General features: G+C 46.8%; 1 protein-coding gene across 5 annotated transcripts in view; it reads left to right on the top strand.

Annotated features, from left to right (window-relative positions):
• LOC115177551 (calcium-transporting ATPase type 2C member 1) overlaps window positions 1-19,448 on the top strand; it is a 63,701-nt gene extending 44,253 nt beyond the window's left edge. For all 5 annotated transcript variants that reach the window (XM_029738442.1, XM_029738445.1, XM_029738443.1 and 2 more), the window contains 14 exons: window positions 73-168; window positions 362-451; window positions 1,765-1,869; window positions 2,040-2,196; window positions 2,308-2,478; window positions 2,904-3,001; window positions 4,046-4,096; window positions 4,509-4,675; window positions 4,832-4,900; window positions 5,007-5,123; window positions 5,696-5,843; window positions 16,414-16,509; window positions 16,633-16,774; window positions 17,219-19,448. In XM_029738442.1, the coding sequence (XP_029594302.1) occupies window positions 73-168; window positions 362-451; window positions 1,765-1,869; window positions 2,040-2,196; window positions 2,308-2,478; window positions 2,904-3,001; window positions 4,046-4,096; window positions 4,509-4,675; window positions 4,832-4,900; window positions 5,007-5,123; window positions 5,696-5,843; window positions 16,414-16,509; window positions 16,633-16,774; window positions 17,219-17,352 (1,641 nt within the window). In that variant the 3' untranslated portion in view covers window positions 17,353-19,448. The remainder of the gene's footprint in view (window positions 1-72; window positions 169-361; window positions 452-1,764; window positions 1,870-2,039; window positions 2,197-2,307; window positions 2,479-2,903; window positions 3,002-4,045; window positions 4,097-4,508; window positions 4,676-4,831; window positions 4,901-5,006; window positions 5,124-5,695; window positions 5,844-16,413; window positions 16,510-16,632; window positions 16,775-17,218) is intronic.
• The last annotated feature ends 2,549 nt before the right edge of the window (window positions 19,449-21,997 follow it).

The following is a 21,997-nucleotide window of genomic DNA, read 5'->3' as shown; positions in this document are numbered from 1 at the left end:
CAAAATATTTTGGGGGGATGTTTGTTGATCTTCATTGTTTTGCTGTGTCCTCCATGTTGTCCTCTCTGCCAGGTGACGGGCGTGGGTTACAACGGAGCTGGGGAGGTGTTACTGCACGGGGAGGAGATCCACGGCTTCTCAAACACCTCCGTCAGCAAGATTGTAGAGGTGAGAAACTGGGACAGATATGTGGTCATTGGGGTAAATCTCAATACTCTGAAGGGACGAGTTGGTCTGCACTCATGTAATAACGCCGGAGAGACACAGAACATGTGGTGAACTGTCCCTCTACGACGGCATGGGTAAAGGATCTGGGCTAGCATCTGATGTCATAACCGCCTGTCCTTCTGCTCTCTGATAGGCTGGTTGCATATGCAATGACGCTGTCATCAGGAACAACACCCTGATGGGACGCCCCACTGAGGGGGCCCTCATCGCCCTGGCCATGAAGGTACACACACACGCATTGCATTGCATTGCTAGCCGACGCCGTTAGCACCCTGGCCACAAAACAGTAAGCACACACAAGCGTTATGTGTCTGTGAGAGCCCTTCAGATTAACACACAGGGGTTATATGTGTGTCTGTGAGAGCCCTTCAGATTATTAACACACAGGGGTTATATGTGTGTCTGTGAGAGCCCTTCAGATTATTAACACACAGGGGTTATGAGTGTCTGTGAGAGCCCTTCAGATTATTAACACACAGGGGTTATATGTGTGTCTGTGAGAGCCCTTCAGATTATTAACACACAGTGGTTATATGTGTGTCTGTGAGAGCCCTTCAGATTATTAACACACAGTGGTTATATGTGTGTCTGAGAGCCCTTCAGATTATTAACACACAGGGGTTATATGTGTGTCTGTGAGAGCCCTTCAGATTATTAACACACCGGGGTTATGAGTGTCTGTGAGAGCCCTTCAGATTATTAACACACAGGGGTTATGAGTGTCTGTGAGAGCCCTTCAGATTATTAACACACAGGGGTTATGAGTGTCTGTGAGAGCCCTTCAGATTATTAACACACAGGGGTTATATGTGTGTCTGTGAGAGCCCTTCAGATTATCCACACACAGGGGTTATGGGTGTCTGTGAGAGCCCTTCAGATTAACACACAGGGGTTATATGTGTGTCTGTGAGAGCCCTTCAGATTATTCACACACAGGGGTTATGAGTGTCTGTGAGAGCCCTTCAGATTATTCACACACATGGGTTATATGTGTCTGTGAGAGGGGTTATATACTGTGTTGTCTCTCTTGTCGTGACGTGTGTTTTGTCCTATATTTTTAATCTTAGCCCCCGTCCCCGCAGGATGCCTTTTGCCTTCTGGTAGGCCGTCATTGTAAATAAGAATTTGTTCTTAATTGACTTGCCTAGTTAAATAAAGGTAAAATAAAATGTAAATAAATATGTGTGTCTGTTCAGATTATTACACAGTATCACAGACAAAAACAGACGAGCAGGACCAAGTCTCATGCCCTGTGGGAGCGACTGCCTTGGTAACATTGTGTGACTTGACAACGCTGTCATAATTACAATTGGAGATGGAAACTCGTGTGTGTGTGTGTGGGTGGGTGGGACACTTCCAGACTCGGTTCGATGACTGTGTGTTACCAACGAGAATACACACTCCTACGAGTGTGACTAGAAAACTAACCAGTCCCCAGAGGGAGAAACTATCACACGCTCACTCTCTCTGGCACACACACACACACACACACACACAGATGAACAGAAGCCGGTCACCAAAGTATGTTCCCTGCAGATGGGTCTAGAAGGGCAGCAGCAGGAGTATGTACGTCTGGAGGAAAACCCTTTCAGTTCAGAACAGAAGTGGATGGCTGTCCGCTGTGTCCACCGCACTCAGCAGGTCAGTCAGCCCAGAGCACCAACACCCTTACTCCTTTCCACATTCACTGTCTCTTCTACGTAACATGGACACAGCAAAGAGCCATTCTATCTGTAGTAGTGTTGTCCTATGAGCTTCAGTGTGATGAATGTGTCATGGTGTTTTCTGTCCTTGGTGATGTGTTACCTCAGGACCAGCCAGGTGTGTATTACATGAAGGGGGCTTATGAGCAGGTCATCCGCTTCTGTAGCTACTACCACAGCAAAGGTACAACACTACCTCTCAACCACCAGCAGAGGGAGCTCTACCAGCAGCAGAAGAGTTACATGGGATCCTCAGGCCTCAGAGGTAAAGGGGGTTGGTGTCATTGGCCCGATTCCAATTAAAGCCCTACCTTTTTTCCTTCGGGGATCGCTAAAGTAACAACAATGTAATCTTCTGTCTTGTTTTCCGGTGCAGTTCTGGCTTTTGCGTCAGGTTCGGAGATGGGCAACCTGTCGTTCCTGGGCCTGGTGGGCATCATCGATCCGCCCAGGTCAGGGGTCAAAGAGGCTGTGGGCACGCTCATCAGCTCAGGAGTGGCCATCAAGATGATCACTGGAGACTCCCAGGAGACCGCTGTGTCCATAGGTGAGGCGCGCTTGTTTTCCTCTCTCTTCATCTCTCTCTCCCTCTTGTAACTTGTAACCTCCCTTTAGTAATCTCCCCCCACTTGTAATCTATCTTTAGTAATCTCCCCCCACTTGTAATCTACCTTTAGTAATCTCCCCCCACTTGTAATCTATCTTTAGTAATCTCCCCCCACTTGTAATCTACCTTTAGTAATCTCCCCCCACTTGTAATCTACCTTTAGTAATCTCCCCCCACTTGTAATCTACCTTGTAATCTACCTTTAGTAATCTCCCCCCACTTGTAATCTACCTTTAGTAATCTCCCCCCACTTGTAACTTGTAATCTCCTTCTTGCAACCTCCGATATACATTTTTTGAAAAAAATGTATGATGAAATGGGGATGCAATATCTGACCGTGCGTGTGTGTCCTTGTGTGTCCTCAGCGGGCCGTCTGGGAATCTACACCAAGGGCTCCCAGTCTCTGTCTGGAGAGGAGGTGGACCAGATGGACCTCCAACAGCTGTCTCAGATGGTGCCCAGGGTAGGAACATATCAACGCATGCAGGCTCTAATACACTGTGACTTTCTCTGACTCACAATCCTTATTCTTTAAATAGTATAGAGTGTACCGTCTTCACATAGTAATTGTCCTAAGTGGACAAATAAAGTTGTTGGAATTGAATAGAATACCTTCATTACATTCACATGTACATTGTAAATGTGCATCAAGGAACAGAGAAACCCACGTGCTGCTCTTGCTGATATCACTTATTTGTGTTAAAGCTTACATGTCTCCCTCTTGGCCTTCGTCAGAGCTTTTATTAAATGTGAACATCATCCTTATCAAGCTGTAAAACACTCAAACACAGGGCTGGGTTAACAGGGCTGGGTGAAACAGGGTGATGTCTAACAGGGTGATGTCTAACAGGGCTGGGTTAACAGGGCTGGGTGAAACAGGGTGATGTCTAACAGGGTGATGTCTAACAGGGCTGGGTTAACAGGCTGGGTTAACAGGGTGATGTCTAACAGGGCTGGGTTAACAGGGTGATGTCTAACAGGGCTGGGTGAAACAGGGTGACGTCTAACAGGGCTGGGTGAAACAGGGTGACGTCTAACAGGGCTGGGTTAACAGGGTGATGTCTAACAGGGCTGGGTGAAACAGGGTGATGTCTAACAGGGCTGGGTGAAACAGGGTGATGTCTAACAGGACTGGGTGAAACAGGGTGATGTCTAACAGGGCTGGGTGAAACAGGGTGATGTCTAACAGGGCTGGGTGAAACAGGGTGATGTCTAACAGGGCTGGGTGAAACAGGGTGATGTCTAACAGGGCTGGGTGAAACAGGGTGATGTCTAACAGGGCTGGGTGAAACAGGGTGATGTCTAACAGGGCTGGGTGAAACAGGGTGATGTCTAACAGGGCTGGGTGAAACAGGGTGATGTCTAACAGGGCTGGGTGAAACAGGGTGATGTCTAACAGGGTGATGTCTAACAGGGCTGGGTTAACAGGGTGATGTCTAACAGGGCTGGGTGAAACAGGGTGATGTCTAACAGGGCTGGGTTAACAGGGTGATGTCTCTGCCTCCAGATCGTGGTGTTCTACCGGGCCAGCCCCAGACACAAGCTGAAGATAGTCAAGGTGAGAACCCAGCCAAGTGTCAGCCAGCTGGCATGAGATGATGTGTGAATGCTTGTTCTGCGTAGGCAGAGCCTGGCCTGGCAGCATGTGGCTCCAAAGCCCTGGGAAGTCTCTAGAAACTCCCACTGCAATTTGGGACATTCAGTCACGGGGAAGTGTCTACGGTATATACCTGGTGGTTTTCCAGTCACTAGTGTTACGAGTGCTAGTGAAGAAAATGAAAATCACACAATTATTAGAAAATGCACTCCATAATTTCAGATCCCTTTAATCTAAAGGAATGAGTTCAATCAAGATCAGGGAACTCGATTCATTAACTAAAAACTGTTGTGTTCTTTCAGGAGTTTAATTCATGACTATAATGTGGATTTATTACAAGGTTTGACTGTTCTCTCTCCCTCTCTCATTCCAGTCTCTCCAGAACATTGGTGCTGTGGTGGCGATGACGGGTGATGGTGTGAATGATGCCGTAGCGCTGAAAGCAGCAGACATCGGCGTTGCCATGGGCCAGACTGGCACTGACGTTTGTAAAGAGGCAGCAGACATGATCCTAGTGGACGATGACTTCCAGACCATCTTGTGAGGAAACTTTTAGAAACAGTTTGCAGTAACACTTTATACTCTTACCCAGTTTGCTAATTCTTTTGGGCTTCAAAGCCATCATGATTTCTAGAAATGTGTCTTTGCTAGGATAGAAAAATGAGTTAATATTTCTGTCATTCTGTTTCGTCCTAGGTCTGCCATCGAGGAAGGGAAAGGCATTTACAACAACATTAAAAACTTTGTCCGCTTCCAGCTGAGCACGTGAGTGATGGAGAGCTACCTTTTTGATAAAGAGATTCCTTGAAACAATGCTATATGGGCCACTTTGTTGTAAATATGATTAAATTGGCATTATTGTGTTTCCTAGGAGCATTGCAGCGCTCACCCTCATCTCCCTGGCAACACTGATGAACTTCCCCAACCCTCTGAATGCCATGCAGATCCTGTGGATCAACATCATCATGGACGGACCTCCCGCTCAGAGGTGACACTACACAAAGCATTATGGGAACTGTATTCTTTTGTCATGAAAATGGTCTGCTCTCAGTTTCACAAGATTTTATATAATAATAATTTAAGAATTTGGTGTCATTTAAGAATTTAGTGGGTGCTTATATCTGTTCTGTTTCACACATGTACAAGTGTGTATTATACGCATTTGTGTGAAATGGAAATGCATTTTTTGCATATCCCAACCCTCGGAGAGTGGGGTCATGGCCAGGGTCAGCCATTATCAACGGTAACCCTGGAGCAATTAGGGCACAGCGACAGATTCTTTTTTTCACCTTGTCAGCCTGGGGACTCAAACTAGCGAGGTTTCGCTTACTGGCCCAAATCTCTAACCGCTAGGCTACCTGCCCAAATCTCTAACCGCTAGGCTACCTGCCCAAATCTCTAACCGCTAGGCTACCTGCCCAAATCTCTAACCGCTAGGCTACCTGCTGCTTTCATATTTAAGTCCACCAGATTAAAGTCACAATTACTGATGCTTTGTGTAAAAATAGTTTGTGGTAATTACCGTAGATGGAAATCCATGTAATCCTCTGTCATCCTTAGTCTGGGAGTGGAGCCAGTGGATAAGGATGTGATCCGGAAGCCTCCGAGGAATGTGAGGGACAGCATCCTCACGCGCAGTCTGTTAGTCAAGGTGCTGGTGTCGGCACTCGTCATCGTATGCGGCACCCTGTTCGTCTTCTGGAGAGAGGCAAGTAGTTGTAATCATAGTAGTGTTCTTGATCATTCAGGAAAGCATGATCAAACTTCTATCAAATCAGTATTATGACTGGCCTGTTACAATCAGTATTATGACTGGCCAGTTACAATCAGTATTATGACTGGCCTGTTACAATCAGTATTATGACTGGCCAGTTACAATCAGTATTATGACTGGCCTGTTACAATCAGTATTATGACTGGCCAGTTACAATCAGTATTATGACTGGCCAGTTACAATCAGTATTATGACTGGCCAGTTACAATCAGTATTATGACTGGCCAGTTACAATCAGTATTATGACTGGCCAGTTACAATCAGTATTATGACTGGCCTGTTACAATCAGTATTATGACTGGCCTGTTACAATCAGTATTATGACTGGCCTGTTACAATCAGTATTATGACTGGCCTGTTACAATCAGTATTATGACTGGCCTGTTACAATCAGTATTATGACTGGCCTGTTACAATCAGTATTATGACTGGCCTGTTACAATCAGTATTATGACTGGCCTGTTACAATCAGTATTATGACTGGCCTGTTACAATCAGTATTATGACTGGCCTGTTACAATCAGTATTATGACTGGCCTGTTACAATCAGTATTATGACTGGCCTGTTACAATCAGTATTATGACTGGCCTGTTACATCAGTATTATGACTGGCCTGTTACAATCAGTATTATGACTGGCCTGTTACAATCAGTATTATGACTGGCCTGTTACAATCAGTATTATGACTGGCCTGTTACAATCAGTATTATGACTGGCCTGTTACAATCAGTATTATGACTGGCCTGTTACAATCAGTATTATGACTGGCCTGTTACAATCAGTATTATGACTGGCCAGTTACAATCAGTATTATGACTGGCCAGTTACAATCAGTATTATGACTGGCCAGTTACAATCAGTATTATGACTGGCCAGTTACAATCAGTATTATGACTGGCCAGTTACAATCAGTATTATGACTGGCCAGTTACAATCAGTATTATGACTGGCCAGTTACAATCAGTATTATGACTGGCCAGTTACAATCAGTATGAAGACTGGCCTGTTACAATCAGTATTATGACTGGCCTGTTACAATCAGTATTATGACTGGCCTGTTACAATCAGTATTATGACTGGCCTGTTACAATCAGTATGAAGACTGGCCTGTTACAATCAGTATGAAGACTGGCCTGTTACAATCAGTATGAAGACTGGCCTGTTACAATCAGTATTATGACTGGCCTGTTACAATCAGTATTATGACTGGCCTGTTACAATCAGTATTATGACTGGCCAGTTACAATCAGTATTATGACTGGCCAGTTACAATCAGTATGAAGACTGGCCTGTTACAATCAGTATGAAGACTGGCCTGTTACAATCAGTATGAAGACTGGCCTGTTACAATCAGTATTATGACTGGCCTGTTACAATCAGTATTATGACTGGCCTGTTACAATCAGTATTATGACTGGCCAGTTACAATCAGTATTATGACTGGCCTGTTACAATCAGTATTATGACTGGCCTGTTACAATCAGTATTATGGATATCATAAGGTGAATGCACCAATTTGTAAGTCGCTCTGGATAAGAGCGTCTGCTAAATGACTTAAATGTAAATGACTGGCCTGTTATAATTAGGAGTATGACTGGCCTGTTATAATCAGCAGTAGGATTATGACTGGCCTGTTACAAGCAGCAGTAGGATTATGACTGGCCTGTTACAAGCAGCAGTAGGATTATGACTGGCCTGTTACAAGCAGCAGTAGGAGTATGACTGGCATGTTACAAGCAGCAGTAGGAGTATGACTGGCCTGTTACAAGCAGCAGTAGGATTATGACTGGCCTGTTACAAGCAGCAGCAGGATTATGACTGGCCTGTTACAAGCAGCAGCAGTAGGATTATGACTGGTCTGCTACAAGCAGCAGTAGGAGTATGACTGGCCTGTTACAAGCAGCAGTAGGATTATGACTGGCCTGTTACAAGCAGCAGTAGGAGTATGACTGGCCTGTTACAAGCAGCAGTAGGATTATGACTGGTCTGTTACAAGCAGCAGTAGGAGTATGACTGGCCTGTTACAAGCAGCAGTAGGATTATGACTGGCCTGTTATAATCAGCAGTAGGAGTATGACTGGTCTGCTACAAGCAGCAGTAGGATTATGACTGGCCTGTTACAAGCAGCAGTAGGATTATGACTGGCCTGTTACAAGCAGCAGTAGGAGTATGACTAGCCTGTTACAAGCAGCAGTAGGATTATGACTGGCCTGTTAGAAGCAGCAGCAGGATTATGACTGGCCTGTTACAAGCAGCAGCAGTAGGATTATGACTGGTCTGTTACAAGCAGCAGTAGGATTATGACTGGTCTGTTACAAGCAGCAGTAGGAGTATGACTGGCCTGTTACAAGCAGCAGTAGGATTATGACTGGCCTGTTATAATCAGCAGTAGGAGTATGACTGGTCTGCTACAAGCAGCAGTAGGATTATGACTGGCCTGTTACAAGCAGCAGTAGGATTATGACTGGCCTGTTACAAGCAGCAGCAGGATTATGACTGGCCTGTTACAAGCAGCAGCAGGATTATGACTGGCCTGTTACAAGCAGCAGCAAGATTATGACTGGCCTGTTACAAGCAGCAGCAGTAGGATTATGACTGGTCTGTTACAATCAGACTGTGTATTGTTTTTGTGTTCATAAGATATGTTTTTTTTCTCCGGGACATTGTTGCCTTCTTTGATAATATGGCTGATGTTTGTTTATTGGTCTGCTGTGTACTGTAATGACGCTGTGTACTGTAATGACGCTGTGTACTGTAATGACGCTGTGTACTGTGTACTGTAATGACGCGGTCTGCTGTGTACTGTAATGACGCGGTCTGCTGTGTACTGTAATGACGCGGTCTGCTGTGTACTGTAATGACGCGGTCTACTGTGTACTGTAATGACGCGGTCTACTGTGTACTGTAATGACGCTGTGTACTGTAATGACGCGGTCTACTGTGTACTGTAATGACGCGGTCTACTGTGTACTGTAATGACGCTGTGTACTGTAATGACGCGGTCTGCTGTGTACTGTAATGACGCGGTCTGCTGTGTACTGTAATGACGCGGTCTGCTGTGTACTGTAATGACGCGGTCTGCTGTGTACTGTAATGACGCGGTCTACTGTGTACTGTAATGACGCGGTCTACTGTGTACTGTAATGACGCGGTGTACTGTAATGACGCTGTGTACTGTAATGACGCGGTCTGCTGTGTACTGTAATGACGCGGTCTGCTGTGTACTGTAATGACGCTGTGTACTGTAATGACGCGGTCTGCTGTGTACTGTAATGACGCGGTCTGCTATGTACCGTAATGACGCGGTCTACTGTGTACCGTAATGACGCGGTCTACTGTGTACCGTAATGACGCGGTCTACTGTGTACCGTAATGACGCGGTCTACTGTGTACCGTAATGACGCGGTCTACTGTGTACTGTAATGACGCGGTCTGCTGTGTACTGTAATGGCGCGGTCTGCTGTGTACTGTAATGGCGCGGTCTACTGTGCACTGTAATGGCGCGGTCTACTGTGTACTGTAATGACGCGGTCTGCTGTGTACTGTAATGGCGCGGTCTGCTGTGTACTGTAATGACGCGGTCTGCTGTGTACTGTAATGACGCTGTGTACTGTAATGACGCGGTCTGCTGTGTACTGTAATGATGCTGTGTACTGTAATGACGCGGTCTGCTGTGTACTGTAATGACGCGGTCTACTGTGTACTGTAATGACGCGGTCTACTGTGTACCGTAATGACGCTGTGTACTGTAATGACGCGGTCTGCTGTGTACTGTAATGACGCTGTGTACCGTAATGAAGCGGTCTGCTGTGTACCGTAATGACGCGGTGTGCTGTGTACCGTAATGACGCGGTCTGCTGTGTACTGTAATGACGCGGTCTACTATGTACTGTAATGACGCGGTCTGCTGTGTACTGTAATGACACTGTGTACTGTAATGACGCGGTCTGCTGTGTACTGTAATGACGCTGTGTACTGTAATGACGCGGTCTGCTGTGTACTGTAATGACGCTGTGTACTGTAATGACGCGGTCTGCTGTGTACTGTAATGACGCGGTCTACTGTGTACTGTAATGACGCGGTCTACTGTGTACTGTAATGACGCGGTCTGCTGTGTACTGTAATGATGCGGTCTACTGTGTACTGTAATGACGCGGTCTGCTGTGTACTGTAATGACGCGGTCTACTGTGTACTGTAATGACGCTGTGTACTGTAATGACGCGGTCTACTGTGTACTGTAATGACGCTGTGTACTGTAATGACGCGGTCTACTGTGTACTGTAATGACGCGGTCTACTGTGTACTGTAATGACGCGGTCTGCTGTGTACTGTAATGACGCGGTCTGCTGTGTACTGTAATGACGCTGTGTACTGTAATGACGCTGTGTACCGTAATGACGCGGTCTGCTGTGTACTGTAATGGCGCGGTCTACTGTGTACTGTAATGGCGCGGTCTACTGTGTACTGTAATGACGCTGTGTACTGTAATGACGCGGTCTGCTGTGTACCGTAATGACGCGGTCTGCTGTGTACTGTAATGACGCTGTGTACTGTAATGACGCGGTCTGCTGTGTACTGTAATGACGCGGTCTACTGTGTACTGTAATGACGCGGTCTGCTGTGTACTGTAATGGCGCGGTCTGCTGTGTACTGTAATGGCGCGGTCTGCTGTGTACTGTAATGACGCGGTCTACTGTGTACTGTAATGACGCGGTCTACTGTGTACTGTAATGACGCGGTCTGCTGTGTACTGTAATGACGCGGTCTACTGTGTACTGTAATGACGCGGTCTGCTGTGTACTGTAATGACGCGGTCTGCTGTGTACTGTAATGACGCTGTGTACTGTAATGACGCGGTCTGCTGTGTACTGTAATGACGCTGTGTACTGTAATGACGCGGTCTGCTGTGTACTGTAATGACGCTGTGTACTGTAATGACGCGGTCTGCTGTGTACTGTAATGACGCTGTGTACTGTAATGACGCGGTCTACTGTGTACTGTAATGACGCGGTCTGCTGTGTACCGTAATGACGCGGTCTGCTGTGTACTGTAATGACGCGGTCTGCTGTGTACCGTAATGACGCGGTCTGCTGTGTACTGTAATGACACTGTGTACTGTAATGACGCGGTCTACTGTGTACTGTGTACTAGCCTACTCCACCAGCCAGCAGTACTGTATCATTTTCGTCATTTTAGTCAATAGATTTTCTGCAACGTAAGCTTAACTTTCTGAACATTCGAGACGTGTAGTCCACTTGTCATTCCAATCTCCTTTGCATTAGCGTAGCCTCTTCTGTAGCTTGTCAACTATGTGTCTGCCGATCCCGGTTCTCTCCACTCTGCACAGGCCATACAAACGCTTCACACCGCGTGGCCGCTGCCACTCTAACCTGGTGGTCCCAGCGCGCACGACCCACGTGGAGTTCCAGGTCTCCGGCAGCCTCTGGAACTGCCGGTCTGCGGCCAACAAGGCTGAGTTCATCTCAGCCTATGCTACCCTCCAGTCCCTAGACTTCCTGGCGCTGACGGAAACATGGATCACCACAGATAACACTGCTACTCCTACTGCTCTCTCCTCGTCTGGCCACGTGTTCTCGCATACCCCTAGAGCATCGAGCCAGCGGGGTGGTGGCACTGGAATCCTCATCTCTCCCAAGTGGACATTCTCTCTTTCTCCCCTGACCCATCTGTCTATCTCCTCATTTGAATTCCATGCTGTCACAGTTACCAGCCCTTTCAAGCTTAACATCCTCATCATTTATCGCCCTCCAGGTTCCCTTGGAGAGTTCATCAATGAGCTTGACGCCTTGATAAGTTCCTTCCCTGAGGATGGCTCACCTCTCACAGTTCTGGGTGACTTTAACCTCCCCACGTCTACCTTCGACTCATTCCTCTCTGCCTCCTTCTTTCCACTCCTCTCCTCTTTTGACCTCACCCTCTCACCTTCCCCCCCTACTCACAAGGCAGGCAATACGCTTGACCTCATCTTTACTAGATGCTGTTCTTCCACTAATCTCATTGCAACTCCTCTCCAAGTCTCCGACCACTACCTTGTATCCTTTTCCCTCTCGCTCTCATCAAAAACTTCTCACTCTGCCCCTACTCGGATGGTATTGCGCCGTCCCAACCTTCGCTCTCTCTCTCTCCTGCTACTCTCTCCTCTTCCATCCTATCATCTCTTCCCTCTGCTCAAACCTTCTCCAACCTATCTCCTGATTTTGCCTCCTCAACCCTCCTCTCCTCCCTCTCTGCATCCTTTGATTTTCTCTGTCCCCTATCCTCCAGGCCGGCTCGGTCCTCCCCTCCTGCTCCGTGGCTCGACGACTCACTGCGAGCTCACAGAACAGGGCTCCGGGCAGCCGAGCGGAAATGGAGGAAAACTCGCCTCCCTGCGGACCTCGCATCCTTTCACTCCCTCCTCTCTACATTTTCCTCTTCTGTCTCTGCTGCTAAAGCCACTTTCTACCACTCTAAATTCCAAGCATCTGCCTCTAACCCTAGGAAGCTTTTTGCTACCTTCTCCTCCCTCCTGAATCCTCCTCCCCCTCCCCCCCCCTCCTCCCTCACTGCGGATGACTTCGTCAACCATTTTGAAAAGAAGGTTGACGACATCCGATCCTCGTTTGCTAAGTCAAGCGACACCGCTGGTCCTGCTCACACTGCCCTACCCTGTGCTTTGACCTCTTTATCCCCTCTCTCTCCAGATGAAATCTCGCGTCTTGTGACGGCCGGCCGCCCAACAACCTGCCCACTTGACCCTATCCCCTCCTCTCTTCTCCAGACCATTTCCGGAGACCTTCTCCCCTACCTCACCTCGCTCATCAACTCATCCTTGACCGCTGGCTACGTCCCTTCCGTCTTCAAGAGAGCGAGAGTTGCACCCCTTCTGAAAAAACCTACACTCGATCCCTCCGATGTCAACAACTACAGACCAGTATCCCTTCTTTCTTTTCTCTCCAAAACTCTTGAACGTGCCGTCCTTGGCCAGCTCTCCTGCTATCTCTCTCAGAACGACCTTCTTGATCCTAATCAGTCAGGTTTCAAGACTGGGCATTCAACTGAGACTGCTCTTCTCTGTGTCACGGAGGCTCTCCGCACTGCTAAAGCTAACTCTCTCTCCTCTGCTCTCATCCTTCTAGACCTATCTGCTGCCTTTGATACTGTGAACCATCAGATCCTCCTCTCCACCCTCTCCGAGCTGGGCATCTCCGGCGCGGCCCACGCTTGGATTGCGTCCTACCTGACAGGTCGCTCCTACCAGGTGGCGTGGCGAGAAGCTGTCTCCGCACCACGTGCTCTCACCACTGGTGTCCCCCAGGGCTCTGTTCTAGGCCCTCTCCTATTCTCGCTATACACCAAGTCACTTGGCTCTGTCATATCCTCACACGGTCTCTCCTATCATTGCTATGCAGACGACACACAATTAATCTTCTCCTTTCCCCCTTCTGACAACCAGGTGGCGAATCGCATCTCTGCATGTCTGGCAGACATATCAGTGTGGATGACGGATCACCACCTCAAGCTGAACCTCGGCAAGACGGAGCTGCTCTTCCTCCCGGGGAAGGACTGCCCGTTCCATGATCTCGCCATCACGGTTGACAACTCCCTTGTGTCCTCCTCCCAGAGTGCTAAGAACCTTGGCGTGATCCTGGACAACACCCTGTCGTTCTCCACTAACATCAAGGCGGTGACCCGATCCTGTAGGTTCATGCTCTACAACATTCGCAGAGTACGACCCTGCCTCACACAGGAAGCGGCGCAGGTCCTAATCCAGGCACTTGTCATCTCCCGTCTGGATTACTGCAACTCGCTGTTGGCTGGGCTCCCTGCCTGTGCCATCAAACCCCTACAACTCATCCAGAACGCCGCAGCCCGTCTGGTGTTCAACCTTCCCAAGTTCTCTCACGTCACCCCGCTCCTCCGCTCTCTCCACTGGCTTCCAGTTGAAGCTCGCATCCGCTACAAGACCATGGTGCTTGCCTACGGAGCTGTGAGGGGAACGGCACCTCCGTACCTTCAGGCTCTGATCAGGCCCTACACCCAAACAAGGGCACTGCGTTCATCCACCTCTGGCCTGCTCGCCTCCCTACCTCTGAGGAAGCACAGTTCCCGCTCAGCCCAGTCAAAACTGTTCGCCGCTCTGGCACCCCAATGGTGGAACAAGCTCCCTCACGATGCCAGGACAGCGGAGTCAATCACCACCTTCCGGAGACACCTGAAACCCCACCTCTTTAAGGAATACCTGGGATAGGATAAAGTAATCCTTCTAACCCCCCCCCCTTTAAAAGATTTAGATGCACTATTGTAAAGTGGTTGTTCTACTGGATATTATAGGTGAATGCACCAATTTGTAAGTCGCTCTGGATAAGAGCGTCTGCTAAATGACTTAAATGTAATGTAAATGTCTGTAATGACGCGGTCTGCTGTGTACTGTAATGACGCTGTGTACTGTAATGACGCGGTCTGCTGTGTACTGTAATGACGCAGTCTGCTGTGTACTGTAATGGAGCGGTCTGCTGTGTACTGTAATGACGCGGTCTGCTGTGTACTGTAATGACGCGGTCTGCTGTGTACTGTAATGGCGCGGTCTGCTGTGTACTGTAATGGCGCGGTCTGCTGTGTACCGTAATGACGCGGTCTGCTGTGTACCGTAATGACGCGGTCTGCTGTGTACCGTAATGGCGCGGTCTGCTGTGTACCGTAATGACGCGGTCTGCTGTGTACCGTAATGACGCGGTCTGCTGTGTACTGTAACGACGCGGTCTGATGTGTACTGTAATGGCGCTGTGTACTGTTATAACGCGGTCTGCTGTGTACTGTAATGGCGCTGTGTACTGTAATGACGCTGTGTACTGTAATGGCGCTGTGTACTGTAATGGCGCTGTGTACTGTAATGACGCGGTCTGCTGTGTACTGTAATGGCGCTGTGTACTGTAATGACGCGGTCTGCTGTGTACTGTAATGACGCGGTCTGCTGTGTACTGTAATGACGCGGTCTGCTGTGTACTGTAATGACGCGGTCTGCTGTGTACCGTAATGACGCGGTCTGCTGTGTACCGTAATGACGCGGTCTGCTGTGTACTGTAATGACGCGGTCTGCTGTGTACTGTAATGGCGCGGTCTGCTGTGTACTGTAATGACGCTGTGTACTGTAATGACGCGGTCTGCTGTGTACTGTAATGACGCTGTGTACTGTAATGACGCGGTCTACTGTGTACTGTAATGACGCGGTCTGCTGTGTACCGTAATGACGCGGTCTGCTGTGTACTGTAATGACGCGGTCTGCTGTGTACCGTAATGACGCGGTCTGCTGTGTACTGTAATGACACTGTGTACTGTAATGACGCGGTCTACTGTGTACTGTAATGACGCGGTCTGCTGTGTACTGTAATGACGCTGTGTACTGTAATGACGCGGTCTGCTGTGTACTGTAATGACGCAGTCTGCTGTGTACTGTAATGGCGCGGTCTGCTGTGTACTGTAATGACGCGGTCTGCTGTGTACTGTAATGACGCGGTCTGCTGTGTACTGTAATGGCGCGGTCTGCTGTGTACTGTAATGTCGCGGTCTGCTGTGTACCGTAATGACGCGGTCTGCTGTGTACTGTAATGACGCTGTGTACTGTAATGACGCGGTCTACTGTGTACTGTAATGTCGCGGTCTGCTGTGTACCGTAATGACGCGGTCTGCTGTGTACCGTAATGACGCGGTCTGCTGTGTACTGTAATGGCGCGGTCTGCTGTGTACCGTAATGACGCGGTCTGCTGTGTACCGTAATGACGCGGTCTGCTGTGTACTGTAACGACGCGGTCTGATGTGTACTGTAATGGCGCTGTGTACTGTTATAACGCGGTCTGCTGTGTACTGTAATGGCGCTGTGTACTGTAATGACGCTGTGTACTGTAATGGCGCTGTGTACTGTAATGGCGCTGTGTACTGTAATGACGCGGTCTGCTGTGTACTGTAATGACGCTGTGTACTGTAATGGCGCTGTGTACTGTAATGACGCGGTCTGCTGTGTACTGTAATGGCGCTGTGTACTGTAATGACGCGGTCTGCTGTGTACTGTAATGACGCGGTCTGCTGTGTACTGTAATGACGCGGTCTGCTGTGTACCGTAATGACGCGGTCTGCTGTGTACTGTAATGACGCGGTCTGCTGTGTACCGTAATGACGCGGTCTGCTGTGTACTGTAATGACGCGGTCTGCTGTGTACTGTAATGACGCGGTCTGCTGTGTACTGTAATGACGCGGTCTGCTGTGTACTGTAATGGCGCGGTCTGCTGTGTACTGTAATGGCGCGGTCTGCTGTGTACTGTAATGACGCGGTCTGCTGATTTACTTTTGATGTGGAATGTGTGTTTTCAGATTAATAAATGTGTGAACCCAAAAAATTAAACACACTGATCACATTTAATAGTGAATCCAAGCCAATCCCTACCTATTTCCTGTATCAGTTGACTGATTGATTCCATCAATGTGTTTGTATCTTCTCCTCTCAGCTTCAGGACAATCTGATCACTCCCAGAGACACCACCATGACCTTCACCTGCTTTGTGTTCTTCGACATGTTCAACGCCCTCAGCTCCCGCTCACAGGTGGGTGCACTGCTGTGCCCTGTACAGGAGGAAGGATCTGAGAGATTAGTGGGCAGAAACATGTCACCTAGGATCTGTTGTTGATTCATGATGACGGTCTCTGTTTCTCCATCTCTCTGTCAGACTCGTATGGTCCATGAGATGGGCCTGTGCAGTAACAAGATGTTCTGCTATGCGGTGCTGGGTTCCATCATGGGCCAGCTGGCGGTCATCTACTTCCCTCCACTGCAGAGTGTCTTCCAGACAGAGAGCCTCAGCATCTTTGGTAAGAAAGACATGTTGGCCCACTGAGCTAAAGATTAAACATAAGCCTTCAGGGCCCGTATTCATAAAGCGTCTCAGAATAGGAGTTCTGATCTAGGATCAGTTTAGCCTTTTAGATCAGAATCATTTGGAGGGTGCTTATATTTGTCCTGTTATACACGAGTGTGAAATGGAAACCATTGTACAGTGCCCCTGGGAGCAAATTAGTTAAGTGCCTTGCTCAAGGGCACAGCGACATACTTTTCACGGTATTCAAACCAGCGACCTTTCGGTTACTGGCCCAACGCTCTAACCTCGGCTACCTGCCGCCGTAATGAATGGACGGGGGGGGGGGGGCTAATCCCTACATCAGCTCTCCTGTTCTGAGATGGACCCTGGTCTGTTAGTGATGGAGGTGAGGGTTTATATGTGCTATAGTAACAGTCCGTCTCTTCTTCCCTTCCAGACCTGCTGTTTCTGGTGGGCCTCACGTCCTCTGTCTGCGTGGTCTCTGAGGCCATAAAGTGGGTGGAGAGGTGGAGAGCGGTGAGGGAGAGGAGAACCACAGTGGCTGAAGAAGACTCCTTCCACCATGTATGACGCACATTGCGTTCTGTGTGACAGAGTAGATAGGGGAGAGGAGGGGCGGGGCTGGGTTGTTTGTGGGTGGGGGGGTACATGTAGATGGGATGCAATGGTTATTTGGTCTGAACACAGGGACTGGAGAGAGAACTCAAACAGTTGTCGCTTGCTGGTATTCACTGTTCAGTCATGGATTGGAAGTGGGCGAGGAGGATCTCAACCTTACCGTGCCCCCCTGCCCTCCACCTCTCCCCTGCGAGAAGCATTGGCGTGCTGCTTTCAGACTGTACCATCCTCCAGGAACTCAGGAGGGGATATATTTATGAGACGTTGTAACTGTTGTTCATGTGGCAACTATTCATGTCTATGGTGTCGTGATCTGAGAGGACAATGTCACTGCTCGTAGATCAGCTACTCACGTCATTAAGACCAATTAAGGACAGCATAGTTGTTTGTAGAGCAACTATTCATGTCTTGGGGTTCGTGAACATAAACAGAATTTTGTAATGGTTCTTATTCGTCATCACCTTGCTTCGAGTGCAGGTATCTAACCATAGCTTTGTGGAAGTCTAGAGATGTTACTTTCATGCATTCCAGCTTTTCATGCTCGTAGCAATCTCACCATCAACATGAACCAATTAAGGATTGATAATTGTGAGCATACTTTTGTTTTGTTTTGGTATAGACTTTAGGAAGAGTTGACCACTAAACCTTGTTATTTTGGTGGTTGAATATAATACATTTTCTTCAGAAGATAGATATAAGTTTTGTTTTGTTTTTCTCACATTATGACTGATGTCCTTCATTTGGCGTTTCATTTAATTCCACTCTGGCTATCTATTTAGTTGCCCCTGGAGACACTGTTTTGGACCATCACTCCTCAGTTTATTTTTCCAGTGAGAAGCAGTACTATACAGTTAATTGTATCCCAGTCCCCACTCTCCCAGCCACGGTCTGCCTCCCCTACATCTTTCACTTGTCCTGTATCAAACCTACATTATTTTTTCCATTTTGGGAATTAACTGTTTGCCTTAAATGAAAGGCACAGAGATATTTGGTCAAGTGCTGTCAAAAATGTTATTTTTCCTGTGTTTCATATATATTTTCACACTATGAGGTTGGAATAGTACTGTGAAATTATGATAATGCCCTTTTAGTGTAAGAGCTGTTTTGAAAAAGCCACCTGAAATTTCAGCCTGTTTTAGTGGAATGGAGTTTTGGCCTGCCTGATGACATGCCAATAATAGCTGCTTTTCAGTTTTCCCCTCCCCACTCAGCCACTCACTCCTAGACAGTCATAGCAACATTTTTACTTGAAGAAAATGCTCTTGCTAAGAAGCTATTTTAGTTTGTTTTTGACTGCTTTTTGATTGAAGAAAGTCACTTTAAGGTACTTGTGTTACCCAGAAATGATTTGATATTGAGATAAAAAAAAAAACAGCCGCAATGGGCCTTTTAATATTCTGCCTCTATTTTACACACTGTAAATTAAGTGCAAATATTTATCTCCATGACAACCATTTACTGTACATGCACTGTTCATATACATTTTGCTTGTGTTTTGGGTCAAAAGTGGCCATTTTAAGCACATTTTTCTCTTCATGCTATTTCCAGAAGCCTCTGAGGCCTTGTTTTGGTACAGCTAGACATACCTGGGTTGTATTTCACAATGCAGACTCACTCAATTAACAAGCTTGTTTTGATAATCATTTACATGAAATATAATTGAATTCCCAGGTTTATAAAGACCAGTTCAGTTGATAATGGGTTATTTGAGTCATACCCATTCCTGGTTTATTTCTTTATGAACCAGGAGAGGGAGTTTCAGCATTTTTAGGACGGAGCTAATCCTTTTAATGTTGCTTTCTGAATTAGTTTCTCTGTGCTATGGATATGGCAACAAAAGTCCTCTACCTACAGCAGCACCTAGCGGGTACAGGCTAACATCGCCAGCTCTAGTCATGTTCTTTATTTTCCAAAAGATTATGCTTTGGTCCATTTCACAGGCCAAATCAGCTACAATAATTTTTTATTTATGATTTGTTGTGTGTGTTGCACAGCTGAAGACAGTACTCTGTTGTGATGGTATGAGAATAAATCTGTACATATATATATTTGAAGTGCGTTTTAACTGGGTGGAGGGTTTGTGTCATATGTTTTCAGTGTCACTGACACCGATTCTGGAAAATCTCATTTTTGCTCAGATTGAGCTAAAAATTACAATCTGTTTGTTTTTTTCAGTTTAAGACTTTAGTGTGTGTGTATATCCAATCATTCTCAACAACAGCTGGTTTAAATGTTATTTTTAATGATCAAATCTTTCCAGTGCACCTATAATATAATAGTAACAATACATGGGATTTATAAAGCTATTTTCAAAGACCAAAATACGCTTTACAGTAGCGAGCAAAGAAATAAAAACAAATTAAACTAAGTCAAACTTATCATAAGCCTTTTATATATTATAAACTTTGTTTTTAGCATTAACTATAAAATATGTCAATGACAGCCATAAAATGTACACAAATAAGAGGCAGGTCTGGTGGGCAGCCTCAACCAGTGGCAGACACACCAAGGGTCTCCAAAAACACCTCAAGCTGCACTGACCTTGCAGCCTAAGGAACAGAGCAAGAGAATCAATTATAGAATCAACAGCAGTATGTTTGATTATACTGTATACTATATCATACACATGTATACATACCTGATGCAGAGTGTCTAGCTGCATCTGTTCTGCAGCACTGGGCAGGACGGCTTCAACCATGCTGCTGGTCAGGTACTGGCCTTCCCTGTAATACTCCTCCACGTCATCCACTGGGGGCCTCTGACTGCTGTGGTCTGCTCTCCTCCCACCCAGCAGCAGCCCGTAGAGTACCTGGCGTACTACAGGGCAACATACTTTTTTTTTAAAAACACCTACCAATGTGATGGACCATATGAAAATGAAAACTAATATGCCAGTAATGCTCTAGTGGAGGAATGTATTCTACAAACAGTATCTGGCATGTGATCACTTATGACACACTTTCCTTTTGATCTTATTTAGTAAGGAAACCTCCAGAGATATAGATAAGCCTAGTAGACCAGATAGAATGCTATTTTACAGTAAACAAATTGACAACAGACCTTCAGCACACTTATAAAGGAGAGTCAACAAGCACAGCACTTACACAAATGACTGATTTTGGGGTCTGTTTTGTTGTTCTGTGGCGGAGATCTTCATGGGCTATGCTCGGCCTTGTCTTAGGATGGTAAGTTGGTGGTTGAAGATATCCCTCTAGTGGTGTGGGGGCTGTGCTTTGGGAAAGTGGTTGGGGTTATATCCTGCCTGCTTGGCCCTGTCCGGGGGTATCGTCGGATGGGGCCACAGTGTCTCTCGACCACTCCTGTCTCAGCCTCCAGTATTTATGCTGCAGTAGTTTATGTGTCGGGGGGCTAGGGCCAGTCTGTTATATCTGGAGTATTTCTCCTGTCTTATCCGGTGTCCTGTGTGAATTTAAGTATGCTCTCTCTCCTTTCTCTCTCGGAGGACCTGAACTCTAGGACCATGCCTCAGGACTACCTGGCCTGATGACTCCTTGCTGTCCCCAGTCCACCTGGCCGTGATGCTGCTCCAGTTTCAACTGTTCTGCCTGCGGCTATGGAACTCTGACCTGTTCACCGGATGTGCTACCTGTCCCAGACCTGCTGTTTTCAACTCTCTAGAGACAGCAGGAGCGGTAGAGATACTCTGAATGATCGGCTATGAAAAGCCAACTGACATTTACTCCTGAGGTGCTGACCTGTTGCACCCTCGACAACCACTGTGATTATTAGTATTTGACCCTGCTGATCATCTATGAACATTTGAACATCTTGGCCATGTTCTGTTATAATCTCAACCCGGCACAGCCAGAAGAGGACTGGCCACCCCTCATAGCCTGGTTATTCTATAGGCTTCTTTCTAGGTTCTGGCCCTTCTAGGGAGTTTTTCCTAGCCACTGTGCTTCTACACCTGCATTGCTTGCTGTTTGGGGTTTTAGCCTGGGTTTCGGTACAGCACTTTGTGACATCAGCTGATGTAAGAAGAGCTTTATAAATAAATTTGATTGATTAAACTTCAGTGCGGCTTTTGACATTATCGATCATCTGCTTATTCCCCTCATTAAAATGCAAATCAATTTATAACATTTTTGACATGCGTTTTTCTGGATTTTTTGTTGTTGGTCTGTCTCTCACTGTTCAAATAAACCTACCATTAAAATTATAGACTGATCATTTCTTCGTCAGTGGGCAAACGCATTCGAGTTGCCAAACGTCAGCCTCGAAACCTTAATGACTTGGAGAAAATCTGCAAAGAGGAGTGGGACAAATCCCTCCTGAGATGTGTGCAAACCTGGTGGCCAACTACAAGAAACGTCTGACCTCTGTGATTGCCAACAAAGGTTTTGCCACCAAGTACTAACTCATGTTTTGCAGAGGTGTCAAATACTTATTTCCCTCATTAAAATGCAAATAATTGTAACATTTTTTACATGCATTTTTCTGGATTTTTTAGTTGTTATTCTGTCTCTCACTGTTCAAATAAACCTACCATTAAAATTATAGACTGATCATTTCTTTGTCAGTGGGCAAACGTACAAAATCAGCAGGGGATCAAATAATTTTTTCCCTCACTGTATAT

The sequence above is a fragment of the Salmo trutta genome, chromosome 37, assembly GCF_901001165.1.
Source record: "Salmo trutta chromosome 37, fSalTru1.1, whole genome shotgun sequence".
In the NCBI taxonomy this organism is placed as follows: domain Eukaryota; kingdom Metazoa; phylum Chordata; class Actinopteri; order Salmoniformes; family Salmonidae; genus Salmo; species Salmo trutta.
Note: the sequence above shows the minus strand (reverse complement) of the source record. Positions and strands in the feature narration are given on the sequence as shown.